The sequence below is a fragment of the Alternaria rosae genome (assembly GCF_020736505.1).
Source record: "Alternaria rosae strain MPI-PUGE-AT-0040 chromosome Unknown BKA58scaffold_9, whole genome shotgun sequence".
NCBI lineage: Eukaryota > Fungi > Ascomycota > Dothideomycetes > Pleosporales > Pleosporaceae > Alternaria > Alternaria rosae.
The window spans coordinates 798,038-811,734 of record NW_025763578.1 but is presented as its reverse complement, the minus strand read 5'-3'; the positions used below and the strand labels follow the sequence as shown (position 1 = coordinate 811,734).

General features: G+C 46.1%; 2 protein-coding genes across 2 annotated transcripts; both read right to left on the bottom strand.

The window, feature by feature from the left end:
* Nucleotides 1–8,729: 8,729 nt before the first annotated feature.
* Nucleotides 8,730–9,924, bottom strand: BKA58DRAFT_443054 (uncharacterized protein; the record flags this gene model as incomplete). The annotated part of the gene is made up of 5 exons (XM_046173953.1): nt 8,730–8,827; nt 8,879–9,228; nt 9,279–9,304; nt 9,368–9,860; nt 9,908–9,924. 5 exons carry the CDS (start codon nt 9,922–9,924, stop codon nt 8,730–8,732), a joined length of 984 nt encoding a protein of 327 aa, XP_046021942.1.
* Nucleotides 9,925–11,664: 1,740 nt separating this feature from the next.
* Nucleotides 11,665–13,503, bottom strand: BKA58DRAFT_236735 (uncharacterized protein). The gene is made up of 2 exons (XM_046166599.1): nt 13,102–13,503; nt 11,665–13,049 (listed from the first exon to the last, which is right to left on the bottom strand). Exons 1-2 carry the CDS (start codon nt 13,485–13,487, stop codon nt 11,741–11,743), a joined length of 1,695 nt encoding a protein of 564 aa, XP_046021941.1. The 5' UTR covers nt 13,488–13,503; the 3' UTR covers nt 11,665–11,740.
* Nucleotides 13,504–13,697: the final 194 nt, after the last annotated feature.

Below are 13,697 nucleotides of genomic sequence, written 5' to 3'. Positions count from 1 at the left end.
GCTGTCTAGAGCTTAAAGTTAAGTTTAATTAAAAGTATAACTATATTTAAGCTCTTTATAAGAATTCTAAGGTTATAGAAAACTAGTTCTATCTAGTATAGTATACTAAAGCTAAGTATAGTATTTAGAATAAAGATATCTATAACTTTAATAAGATAGGCTTTATAATAGATATAATATTAACTAAGTTAGTAGTTATAGTAGTAGACTATTAAGAATAGCTAAAGATAGTATAGTAGAGTAACTATAAGTAGGTTATAGCTATCTAAGGTATTAACGCAATAGAGTAGATAATTCTACTCTTTATTATCTTTACTAGTAAGTACTACCTCTTAGCCTAGTATAAAGAAGAAAACCTACTATAGAATTAGGTTATTATAGTCTCTAAGAATAGCTAGATAATAAATAAGCTTAGTATTAAGTAGCTAGAGCACTTTAATAAGTATATAAAGAGAAAGGTTATTAGTAGCTATTATCTACTAGTTATTAATAGCTATAAGAGCTATAACTTAATTAATTTCTACTAGCTCTATAAAAAGAAGAAGATAATTACTCTCTATATACCTACGCACTCTTTATACCTACTATAGCTACTTAATATTAGGTGTTTTGCGCTATTAAAAAAAGCGTATAAGTACTAAGCTAAGAAGCTAATATATAATAAGATTACTTATATTATAAAAATAGAGTTCTTACTATACTTTATTACTACTTATAATATCTTAATTATAAAAAGTAATATTCTAGAAAGCTTTTAAGGCGCTAGCTTAGTTTTATTTAATCTAGAGGCTATAATATTAATACTGTTACGGTAACCACCGTGGTTCCCCTAACACCTGAACGCACAGATTTCGGGTGGCTCGCCAGTCCACCCGAAATCTGTTAATTGGCCAGCTAAGGCCTGAGCGCCGCGCACGGCCCTAGCTATATCTTTCACCGCTTTGCATTCTGTTCTGTTCCTTACGCAACGTCTTGTATTACACTAGATATTATACGTAGCTACAATTAACGCTTCTTGTAAGCTCTTAAACACGTGCTCGTAGCGTCTTGTGACATTACGTTGCGTCACACCACTATGACTACTCAAGGGCAACCTGACGCGTTGCAATTGATCCTGAATCAGCTAAATGCTATCCAAGCTGATTCCGCTGCATTGAAAGCTAGCAACGAAGCACTACTTGCCAATCTAGCTGAACAAGAAAACCGACACTCTCAACAGATTCTAGAGCTTCGCCAAGAGCTTGAGTCTATTAAGACTAGGTCTGCTCCTGCTGCTACCCCAGCCATTACTCGAACCAGCGCTGAGGGAGATCAAGTTCGTCTAGAAGAGCTATCTGGAATTGGCTCGAATCCTGCGACGCCGCCCAACGCGAACCTGAAGGACCTTCCCCGAACCGACCGTCTGCCTGACCCGCCTCTGTTCAATGGCCGACGAAAGGACCTCCCTGCCTTCGTCCGCAAGCTTAGGTACAAGCTCGAGGGAAACGCAGACCGATACCCGAACGAAAGATCCCGCCTGCTATACGCTCACTCTAGACTTGAGAAGGACGCAGTAGCTCTTATCGACCCGCTTATGGACAAGGATATCCATAATGTAGACCAGCTTGTTACCTTTCTTGAAGCTACCTACGGAGACCCAAACAAGGAGCTGACAGCTCTTAGTCGATTAAGCGGACTCCGTCAAGGAAAGCGCAGCTTCACCTCCCACTTCGCCGAATTCCGACGACTAGCTGCTGACACTGGGTTAAATGAGATTGGCCTGATCGCGTCCCTCCGGAACTCTCTATCCCACGAACTTCAACGTGCAATGGTTGGAGAAGCCTTGCCTAGCGACCTTAACGATTACGCTAACCTGATATCCACGTACGATAATAACCTCCGTTTCCTACCAGACCGCCCACGACGCTACCCTGTAACCCACCCCGACGCAATGGAGATAGACGCATCAGCATACGCCCCCGCTGGTTCCTCCGAACGACAGAAGAGGATTAAGGAAGGCCGCTGCTTTAAGTGCAACCAGAAAGGTCACATCTCTAAGGATTGCAGCGCTCCCCTACCTACTCAGCATATCCGATCCTATAGCGCGCGTGACCACGACCGTACCCAGTCTACTAGTTCTGTCTCGTCAGGATCCTCGCGACCTTCGCGATCCCGAGGACGACGTTCTCGTAACCGATCCCAGAAGGGAAAAGCCTCGTCCCGAGGATAAGTCGCTCCCCGGGACTGCGCACCCACCGAATCTCTGCTGAACTCTGGTCTGAATCTCAGACTGATACCTGGAAACGTTGTATTACAATACCTTGTACGGTTCAACAAGGCGGTGTTAAGAGTAACCTTAAAGCCTTAGTTGACACTGGAGCTACTGGTATTGGATACATTCACAGAGACCTCGCGCGCAACCTAAAACTACGTCAAGACCCGCTGCCCTACGTTATTTACCCGACTGGATTTACTGGAACTGTACTCGACGGTGGAGAAGTGTCTCACACTGTCACCCTGAAGCTACAACACAACAATCACAACGAATCTATACGACTCTACGTCACGAACACCGGCCGTCATAATTTAATACTTGGCCAACCCTGGATGAACAAGCACCGAGTAAACCTAGACTACGACAAGGAAAGACTAATCTTCACCGCTCAACGATGTAAAGAACGTTGTCTTAGAACTACTAGAACTCCTGTTCTCTCTCCTGAGGTACAGTGGAGCAACAACAGGCATGATGAAGCCTACCCTCAAAACCCAAAACTTAAGCATGTGCCACGACAACGGCACGACCACTGGCTACCTAAGATGAAGCGCCAGTTGAACGAACTTGTACCCGAACCTGTACCCGACCCTGATAGTGCCCAGCCAACAGACGAGCAGAACGACTCGTCGAAGTTGCAGCCAGAACTCGACATCTACTGTATAGGTGCTGCTCCGTTTATGAGCCTAGCACGCAAAAGAGGCTATGAAATCTGTGCTGTTAGCATTGCCGACATTGACAAGGCACTAACTGAGAAGAAGCACACCGATCCACTCACGAAAGTCCCTCAGGAGTATCATGACCTGATAGACGTCTTTTCACGAGAAGAGTCTGATAAGCTGCCTGTACGACGGCCTTACGACCACAAGATCAAACTAATACCCGGCAAACAGCACGGGTTCGGCCCACTGTATGGCATGTCTCAGAACGAACTCAAAGTGTTGCGCAAGTACCTCGAAGATCACCTGTCGAAGGGATTCATTCGCGCAAGCTCCTCCCCAGTCGCCTCCCCTGTTATCTTTGTTAAGAAACCCGGCGGCGGACTACGCTTCTGCGTCGATTACCGTGCCTTAAACGCCGCCACTGTTAAGAACCGTTACCCAATCCCGTTGATCCAAGAGACCTTGAGCCGACTGAGCAAGGCCAAGTATTACACGAAGCTCGATATTATTGCTGCCTTCAACCGATTGAGAATTGCTGAAGGAGACGAATGGCTAACAGCCTTCCGCACTCGATATGGGTTGTTCGAATACCTAGTGATGCCCTTTGGACTAGCTAATGCGCCGAGCACGTTCCAACACTTCGTGAACGATGTACTACGCCCGTTCCTAGACGTCTTCTGCACGGCCTACCTCGACGATATCCTGATTTACAGTGAGAATCTCCATGAACATAAGGAGCATGTACGATCTGTTCTAAACGCCCTTCGAGAAGCCGGACTCCAACTAGACGTAGACAAATGCGAGTTTCACCAGACTGAGGTGACTTACCTTGGCTACGTAGTTGGAGTAGACGGAATACAAATGGATCCGAAGAAGGTGCAAGCTATTGTAAATTGGGAGTACCCAAACAACGTTAAGGACATCAGAGCATTTCTAGGCTTCGCAAACTTCTACCGACGGTTTATAGACGGTTTCTCCTACCTAGCTGCTCCGCTAGTAGCGCTGACTAAGAAGGATACTAAGTTCCTCTTCAATGACGACTGCCAGAAGGCTTTTGATGCTTTGAAGCATGCCTTCACTACTGCACCAATATTACGACACTTCGACCCAGACCTGCCAATTGTTATTGAAGCCGACGCTTCCGACTATGTTACAGCAGGAGTGCTGTCCCAATCTGGACCTGACGGCGTCCTCCGTCCGGTCGCGTACTACTCGAAAAGAATGAACCCCGCTGAGAACAACTACGAGATCTACGACAAGGAGCTACTTGCTATTGTTCGCTGTTTCGAACAGTGGAGACCAGAATTAGAAGGCGCTGCCTTCCCTATCGACGTGCTCAGCGACCATAAGAACCTGCAGTACTTCGCCACTACGAAGCAACTGAGCCACCGTCAAGCCCGCTGGTCTGAATACCTATCACGATTCCAGTTTACGATTACATACCGACCCGGCAAGCACGGTGAGAAGCCTGACGCTCTTACCCGTCGCTCTCAGGACCAGCTTGCTCAGGAGGAAGCGAGACAAGCTCGGAAACAGACCCTACTGCGTCCTGACCTGTTTCGAGAACCCGTAGCAATTAGACTGGTAGAGACAGATAGATCTATCCAGCAGATCATCGACGATGAGTACCGTCCTACAGGCGATGGGCTACCTGAAGACCTGTTTATTCGAGAAACGCTGAAGCTGCTGCGCGACGGCGCACGACGGTCTAAGACAGTTACACTTGGTGACTGCGAAGACCGTGAGGGTCGCCTCTACTATCGCAACAAGTTAGTGATACCTGACAGCGACGAACTTAAGATCAAGATCCTGCGAACAGTCCACGATTCCCCATCAGGAGGCCACCCTGGCCGAGGGAAAACACTTGAACTAATCCAGCGGGAATACTACTGGCCCCGACTGTTTGAGACCGTTCGCCGTTATGTTTCTTGCTGCCACGTCTGCCGACGTTCGAAGGCTTCTCGTGAGAAGTACCACGGCCTGCTGAAGCCGCTACCCGTACCCGAACGACGTTGGGCAGACGTCTCTGTCGACTTCGTCGTTGACCTGCCAGAATCCGAAGGATGCAAGAACATCATGGTCGTAGTAGACCGCCTGTCTAAGTACCGATACATGATCCCCTGCGATAAGATGGAGGCTTCCGACGTAGCACGTATGTTCCTGCGCTACGTCTGGTGTAATCATGGCCTCCCTGATACGATAGTCTCGGACCGTGGCAGACAGTTCGTATCTGCTTTCCATGATGAGCTGTGTGCTCAACTAAGGATAGACCCGCGCTTCTCAACCGGCTACCATCCTGAGACAGATGGACAAACAGAGAACGCTAACGCTGCGATGGAACAAGTCCTACGCGCGTATACGAACTATCAACAAGACGATTGGGTTCAATGGCTCCCCACCGCTCAGTTCGAAGCCAATAATACCGTCTCTGAGTCTACTGGAGTAACCCCGATGATGGCCTGCTACGGTCAGAATCCCCGAATGGGCTTCGAGCCGCCTACCAACAAGACACGTCCCGCCTACCAAGCTCTCCAAGCTCGTGAGGTGAACGCGATGGTGGATAAGATGCGCGACATTACTGAGTTCATCCGTGAAGAAATGACATGGGCTCAAGCCCTACAGCAAGAGTACGCGAACCGCAAACGCCTACCTGCGCCAACATACGAAATTGGCGACGAGGTATGGTTAGACGCGCGTAACATCCGAACGCAACGGGCATCTAAGAAGCTTGATTGGAAGAATCTAGGCCCGTACCGAGTAGCTAAAAAGATCTCTTCCCACGCGTACCGTCTCGAACTGCCCGATTCCATGAAGATACACCCAGTATTTCATGTGTCCTTACTCCGGCCTGCTGCGCCAAAACAGGAGTACCTGCCAGGACAACTTGTCCTACCGCCCGAACCTGTTGTTGTAGACAACGAAGAAGAATACTTTGTAGAAAGTATCGAAGACCTCCGTTACAATAAGCGTCGTAGACGACATGAATACTACGTTAAATGGACAGGCTATGACGAGATGACCTGGGAACCCGCTGCAGACCTGAAGGATAACGCAGCCGTAGCTGGTTTCCATAAGAGGTTTTCTGACATCTTGGAGCCACCCGAAGTAATGCAAGAGTAAGAGACATGATCTCTACTCACAGGAGCTCAAGAGTAAGAGGGGGGTACTGTTACGGTAACCACCGTGGTTCCCCTAACACCTGAACGCACAGATTTCGGGTGGCTCGCCAGTCCACCCGAAATCTGTTAATTGGCCAGCTAAGGCCTGAGCGCCGCGCACGGCCCTAGCTATATCTTTCACCGCTTTGCATTCTGTTCTGTTCCTTACGCAACGTCTTGTATTACACTAGATATTATACGTAGCTACAATTAACGCTTCTTGTAAGCTCTTAAACACGTGCTCGTAGCGTCTTGTGACAAATACTTAGCGTCCGCCTATATACTCTACTAGTACCTACTATTAAAGATAGTCTTTAGTAGTTATAAACTCTAAGTAATACTCTAAAATTTAGGTTATAATTAAGGCTAATTTGTAAGAGAATTTAGTAGTATATAGATAGCTTACTAACCTTAATAGTTAAGGCTGTTAAAAAGCTTATAAAGAGAGTAGAGATAATAGCGCACTCTCTAGTATTAATAACTAAGTATAACACTAAACTTAAAGTAGCTAATAAAGTAGCTACGCAATATAAATTATATAAAAGAAAGCGTATATAGAAAGAAAAGACTTTTATAATTAGTAAAAAACTTTAACTAATAACTCTAAAGAAGTTTAGAGCACGTAGTAATAAAAAGAAGATTAAGAAGAGAGTATATATTAAAGTAGGTAAACTATCTTAAAGACACTATAGACACTATAGTAAGATAGAACATAATTTGCGTATATATAAAGAGACTATAGTAGAAGTTTTAGATTAACTTAGTTTACTATAAATATTAATTACTATTCTAAATAGTGCTATATAGTAGTGTATAGTTATAGTTTTAGTAGAGTCTTAGTAAAAGCTAACTACTCGCTTGTTGTTATATAGTGTTAGGCTATACTTCTCTAGGCTTAGTCTATACTAAGGTAAGGTAGACTAAAGTAGTAGTTTATAAGGTTTATCTAGTAATTCTATAGAAAAAAGTTATTATAGAATAACTATAAGTAAAGATAATCTAATTCTATAAATAATAGAATAACTAGTTAATAATCTATATAAGAGATAAACTATTTAAGTTAACTATAATAAGTATAATAATAAAATCTAATATATTTTTATATCTATTACTTTAGGTCTTATTCTCTCTAGTTTTCTATCTAAGAGAGAGGTTTAAAAGAACTATAGCTTTCTTAGCTCTACTAGCTTTCTAGAGGCCTAGTCTTAGTAGAATACTAATTCTAATTACGTAACTCTAAGCCCCGCAATTATTGTTGTATTCTAACTTAGTTGTAGTTAGCCTTTAACCTCTTTACTCTACGTTAAGAAGAGAATTCTTTGTGTTACCTATAACACTTGTACTAACTACTCGCTATGCATCTACGTTAGGTAGAGTAGTTCTACCTAGACTTAGTATACTTAGTATTCTTCTCTAATTCTTAATAATTTAAGTTAGAGCCTAGAGTTACTAGCTTAGCATATTATATAACTATTATTTCTAGGTTACTTAGTTTAGATTACTCTATAGTTGTTGTACGTAATCTTAAAGCTCCTCTACTTTAAGCGCATAGTTTCTTTCTAGAGAAAAGTCTATTCTGCTTCTACTTAGCTCTTTCTAGTTTATTATATTATTATCTACCTATGCTTCTATTATACAAGTAGGGTCTTGCTAACCTGTAACACTTAATAAGTAGCTACTCTTAATTCTAACTCGCTACGTGCGAGAAGAAGAGTAAGGTAAGGTTAATCTTTCTTCTAATATTATAGGCGGAAAGAGGCCTGCTAATAAGTATACATTTGCTCCTATATATAGAAGAAGAAAGATAAGAGAAGAAAGGTTCTTCTTACGCGTACAACTCGCCTCTTGTAGGCCTTATGCTTTACTGCTTTAGTTAGCGCTAAGTCGTACGTTATGTGACTAGAGCAGTCTGCTTAATACACCGTAGCCTCTTACACGTGCTCCCTGTATGTAATCTTTGCGGGCACATTGGAGCAAGTGCTAATTCATGCGGTCTGGCCTTGTTCTGTCTTAGTCAGTACAGCATCTAATAGCAAAGCGGGGAACGCACTTCTTGTCATTCTTGATAAACTGTTTCCCACACACACCGCAGCACCTGTCCTTGGTGGGGGAGGCAGACGCGTATATGTATCGCTTCTTCTCTGGGTTGGATAGGTTCACCATTGGCTCAAGGATATCTTTAAGTGGGATTTCGATCTTGTCGGTCGCACTGTCAACACCAGTATCCTCAGAATTCTCGGCTCCCGTGTCGCAATCAGGGTACATTAATCTCGCAATAATTTTCCGTTCTGGTTCAAATTTCCACAGGGCTTGCAGATATCGCGATGGGGAGCGTAAGCGTTTCGGTGTGGCTTGTGCAGAAATCGATGCCGGTACTGCGGCACGTTGAGGCGTGGTCTTCCCTTCGAAGAAATCCTCGCGCTGCTTACGATACGCGACTGTTCGCGATTGCCGTCGTAATGCATAATCTTCCTTCAGGGTGTGCTAGGATAATGTCACCACTAAGACGGGATTATCGGGTCCGATGGCTTTTGCTATGCTACCACGATTAGTAAGCTAAGAGCCGGGAGGCATTAGTGCAAGAAGGTTTCTCTTCGACATCATAGACGTGTTTTCCTCAATAAGTTCTGTTCTTTAGTCTCTCCCATAAACCATTGATTAGCTGTCGACCCTAACAATCCTAGAAATGTAGTACATGATAGTATCATCGTTAGAATGCCCCATTAGCAATCTTCTCTGTGCAGGAGTTGCCGTTTCTATCAATGGTAAGTGGAGGACGGAGTATCAGAGCATACTACGCGACGTACTCTCAACCGCTTTAGCATAAGCCCGACGAAAGCAGTATGCACTTAACCTGTCTTCGTACCTAGCCTGTTGACCAATCCCCTTGAGCATGTTGTTAAAGCATTCGTAGGTGAGGATGCCGTTTTCAGAAACTGAGCCGTCGCTGAGAATGCTTCGAAGGATAGGCCGTTGTTTCGCTTCTAACTTGTAGCGATATTTGTACAGCGAACTGCCTAGTGGCAGCTCCTTTGCTTCAATGTCTTGGAACGAAGTGCATTCTTCGAACACCCCGTCTGCCAGAGCTAACGCCATAAAATGTGTAACTAGGAACATAGATAGCATAGTAGCTTCCTCGTACAGAAGCATAACAGGTCTGTTTCTCTTAGGACTCTCGTTTCTGTCTTTGCGTGAGTTCTTACTTACGAGTGTTTCTTGTTGTTTCGGTGTCCCTTCCAATTCCGCAGCCGCAGATGAAGAAGGAAGCCCACGTACGTGCTATTCTAGTAACGTACAAGATCTATGTCACTGTATAGAAGTCCTTCGTTGCTGTGCTTCCAGGCTGCCGATTCAATGAACTCTCTAGGACGACTGCCTAGAAGAGTCATGAGTACGACAGAGAATGCCAGCTGCAGGCGTGCGCGTGGATGTGTGAATTGATATTCGTCACATGCCCACATGAACCGAATCAAGTCTTCAGCGACTGGCAAAGGTGCTACCGGCTTAGTATAAGCTCCTGTTGCAATCTTTCCGTTCTGCGCAAGGTCTTTCGTGATGAAAATCTCCAGGTCCTTGTTCTCCGCTGAGTTATACTGGCGACCAGTAAGTAACTTGATCTTTCGTTTGAGTGACGAGAGGCAATTTCGAATAGTAGTATCCGTGATGTTCTCCTCTAGCTGACCAGTCCTAGTTTCGGCGAGCCAGCGAAGAAACAGCTGGATGCGATACACACTTGGTGCTTGTCTGAACGTAGAATGCACGTGTTCGTTGAGGATAGATTCAGTGAACCTGATCTGTTAGTGATACGTTCAGACATGTGTTAACTCTTAACTTACTCTGACCAAAGAGCCATAGTGTACTCGTATGACTTGTAACTTGAGCGGATTAACAACGCCTTAACATCCTCGTTTGTAAGCGGAGCTGGTTCTTTTTCTAGCTGAACTAGGGCGCGCAAGTGCGAAAGATCAACTTTGCTTCTCTTCTTGGGCGCCTTAGTGAGTAGGATAATTTGAAAGGGCTGTAAGATAACTTTGTTGACGAGAGAAGGGAGGAAATACAAAAGTGAATAGGTGGCAAGGAGTACCTGAGCTAGAGGCAGCCATGTTAAAACAGCGCGCTTCGATTGCAGTGGGCGTAACCGGAAAACTGTTTGTAGGATGATAAATGACTGTTAATGGTCGTTTGGGGCTGTGGTAGTGGTGGCGCGACAACAGAGTCGCGACGACTGAAAAAGGTAACCGGGAAAGAACAACAGTTAATCGACCTCAACCCAGCACCGCGAGTTTTGACGGGTGGGACGAGTGAACTAATTTTCATGATCCTATGGTCGTATGTGAAAGAATATCAAATTCATCTATTTATAATATCATGCAATCATCGTGGGTTGATGCACAGATCAGAACGACTACAGCGCTTGTCGCTAGCAGACGGCGCATCTGTATAGTCTTGATGTTCCTCATCAGAAGACTTCATGTATATGTTCTCGTCATGCTACTTAGCTTGAGTAGTCCGACTATCAATCTTATCTGCCTGAAGACCAAGGTACAGCTGCGCCACCTCTAACGACCTTTCCCAGTATGACCTCCAACCACCAAATTCCTTGGCAATCACATTCGTTGCCACCTCTAACGGCCTTTCTTCATCTGGCCTCCGACCACGAAATTCCTTGGCATTCATAAACGTTGCCACACCAAGACAGTCCGCGTCATTTGATCATTTCGTCTCCAGAGAATCGGTGTCCAACCACCGTAATCCTTGGCACGAACAACTTCATAGCCCTTTCAAGTGCTACTTAACCCCCATCACTTTTCCTGCTGATTTCTCGAGGGAAACACCTCATCGAACATCACTACGACTGTCACTTCAAACCCTTTCCAGACCTACTTGCTTTTAAGTACTCTTCGTTGCTCTATACTTGATTGCGTGTAATCTTTCCACTTTTATTCCATCAAAGAAAAGGATAGACTATAGGCCTCGGAAGTCGACTTGAAGCCTAAGGGATGCTCCGTCTTGGTTACAGAGGCATCATTTTTCCTAGGGCGACAATTTATATCCCATTCCAATGCAAATGCCGGCAATACCTTCAAATAGTATGTTGCTTGGTCGACCTCCGGCCTCGTAGTTCTAATCACACCCAGCCGTCTCCCCCAACGCAACTCCTCCGGATGAATCTATCACTAGCCCTCAATGGTCTAAGGAAGCGCTCTTTGGTTTGCTTGGTGTTTTGATCGTCGTGCTCATCCCTTGCGTTGGGTTCGCGTTCAAAACTTGGCTCGGCAGACGTCGAGGCATGGGCTTGTCGAGAAAGCATTCCTATAGTGAGTATGCGCAGCACACTTCGTTGACGCGGTGCTGACAGCACACAGATGACAGCGATTCTACTGTAGATCATCCGAGACCACGACGAGGGAAAAGAGTACAATACAAGAGGGTTCGAAGCAACACGGTCATCGTAGTTTGCTGACGCTTTGGTGATGGGTGGGCAATAACGGTGCTGGCGGTACGACCGCTGGAGTGGGTTCGTGCTTTACAGGTAGCGCAAGAACATCGGCGTTGGGGACTTCTTGGCTGGAATTTCATCCGGAATATCAGCGCAAACAACGTATGGGGTCTTACTGGCATATATTCCTATCCAATCTCACTACCAGGGTATCATTCGTAACCTTCTCCTACATCCCAGCCGGTGCCGCGGATGACAGCCTGACAACCTGTCCTCCATCGCCTCCAGCTTCTTTCTTCCATCCAAGCACCTCGTCCTTGTTCTTCCCCTTGTTGACTTCCCATGGGTTGATAAATCCAGCGCTCAGATTACCCGTCTTCACACCTTGGATGGCCAACTTCTGCTTCGCCTGAGCAATGTACGCATTCAGATAGCCTTGGGTGATGAGACTACCGCATATACACTCCATCTCCAAGAGGTCATACTCGTGGGTATACGGCTGCACTCCTTCCATGCCGACAAAGTCCGGATCGATGTATGTTGATTTACTTGTTGATGCATGGTCTTGGTAGATGTGACCAAAGTTGCGACGGCCTGGGCCACGGTCTTGCGCGACCATTGCGGCGTTTTTGATGAGCGAGCGCGCCTCTAGAAAGCGGAATAGAAGGACTGCTGCATTGAGGTCGAGTAAAGCAGCTGATTTAGACGCCTCCCCTATGCTTCCAGTGAGGATGAATGCCTTTCGGAGAAGCGACCACCATACGAGGGGCTCGCAATAGTTCCCGATCGGGTAGAAAATCCGGTACTTGATCATGAAGTCGGCACTTGGATGGGAAAGATCCAGGTTCGTTACCCGACGGAATGTCTCCAGGTCTCCTTTGCGAATCGCACGACAAAGCGGCTCGAAGACCTCCCGGAAGCCAACGCATGCAGGGTCGTTGTAGATGTGTTCGTTTGGAAAACGACCGAGGAGTATGTTGGCAGCGACAAGGCAGACTGCGATTAAGCGACGTTGCTTTGGACATTGCCCGTGGCAGCCCCTGTACGCTAGCTCTAGAACAAGCTGGGCTCCATAGAAATTGGTGTTACTGAAGTGGTACCGCCCGAGGTAGTAAAGGAAGGTAATGCGCTCTGCAGCCGGGTAGATGTGCAAGGGCGGCGACGAGTTGGATATGTTGTTGAAGATGGTTTCGCAGCTTCCCAGCTTGTCGGCCTGGAAGAGTGTCTTAAGACATATGTTTGCCATCTTATAGATTCCAACCTTCTTCCCGTCCGGCTTACCGTCCTTAATGCCTCCAGGTACAGTGTTGCGGTCGTTGAGACATATAATGAAGGCCTGTCGTACAATGTTCGCTGCCCGCTCCGGCAATGATTCGCTTTGGCCATCCTCGTCCACGTCGGTGGTAATGAGATGCATCGTCAAGTCCGGTCTCTTCTCTAATCCGATCGCTACTCTTGCGAATACCTTCGCATAGTACATGATGGTAGGAAGCATCAGGATGCCCTTGGTAGGATGCTGCAATGCGCTATTTGCTCGTCTAGAATCGCGTTAGCGTAAAGTAACTTTGTGGGCTACTTCCGTCAACATACGATTGAAGATCCGTCATCAGCTCGAATACCAATACCAGATTCTCTGTATCCATATCTCGGAGAAAAGTCATCCACCCAACAAGGAAGGTGACCAGTGAGCCCCATGACTGTATAGGCCTCCCCTCCTCATCCTCAGACTCTGCAGTCTCAGTGACGACTCGCCTGACAAGATCCTCGAGACGTTTCTCAGAAGCTTCGTTGTTTGCAGGATAATTTTGCTGCAAGGACTGGATGAGCTCTTGATGGTCTGGCGGGAAAACATTGCCTTCGCCTGGCTCCAGCAGTACGATCGACTGCAATTGATGCGGATCTCCGGCTTGTATGGCAACGTTGACCGCCGTGCATAAGCGCGTCTCTACATCAGGTTGACCCCGGAAGAACGACATGGCTACAAAAGCCACCGTTGGTGGTTGAGGAAGGATTGAGCTAAGTGGTGGAGCTCAAACAAGTAGCTGGGCGCTTTCGGATTAGCGTCAGGTCCAAGCTCGAAGCCTCACTATCCGCCCCATCCCTGTCGCCGATCCGGACGAGGCATTTCATTCGTCCCAGCATGCTGGGTAGACTTTGGACGCTAGGATGGTACTTGAAGGCAGTAC

Coding starts and splice junctions, on each gene's coding strand:
- BKA58DRAFT_236735 (XM_046166599.1), bottom strand. CDS start 13,487: ATGTCGTTCTTCCGGGGTCAACCTGATGTAGAGACGCGCTTATGCACG. Junction 13,050..13,101: donor CTGATGACGGATCTTCAATC/GTATGTTGACGG, acceptor ACGCGATTCTAG/ACGAGCAAATAGCGCATTGC.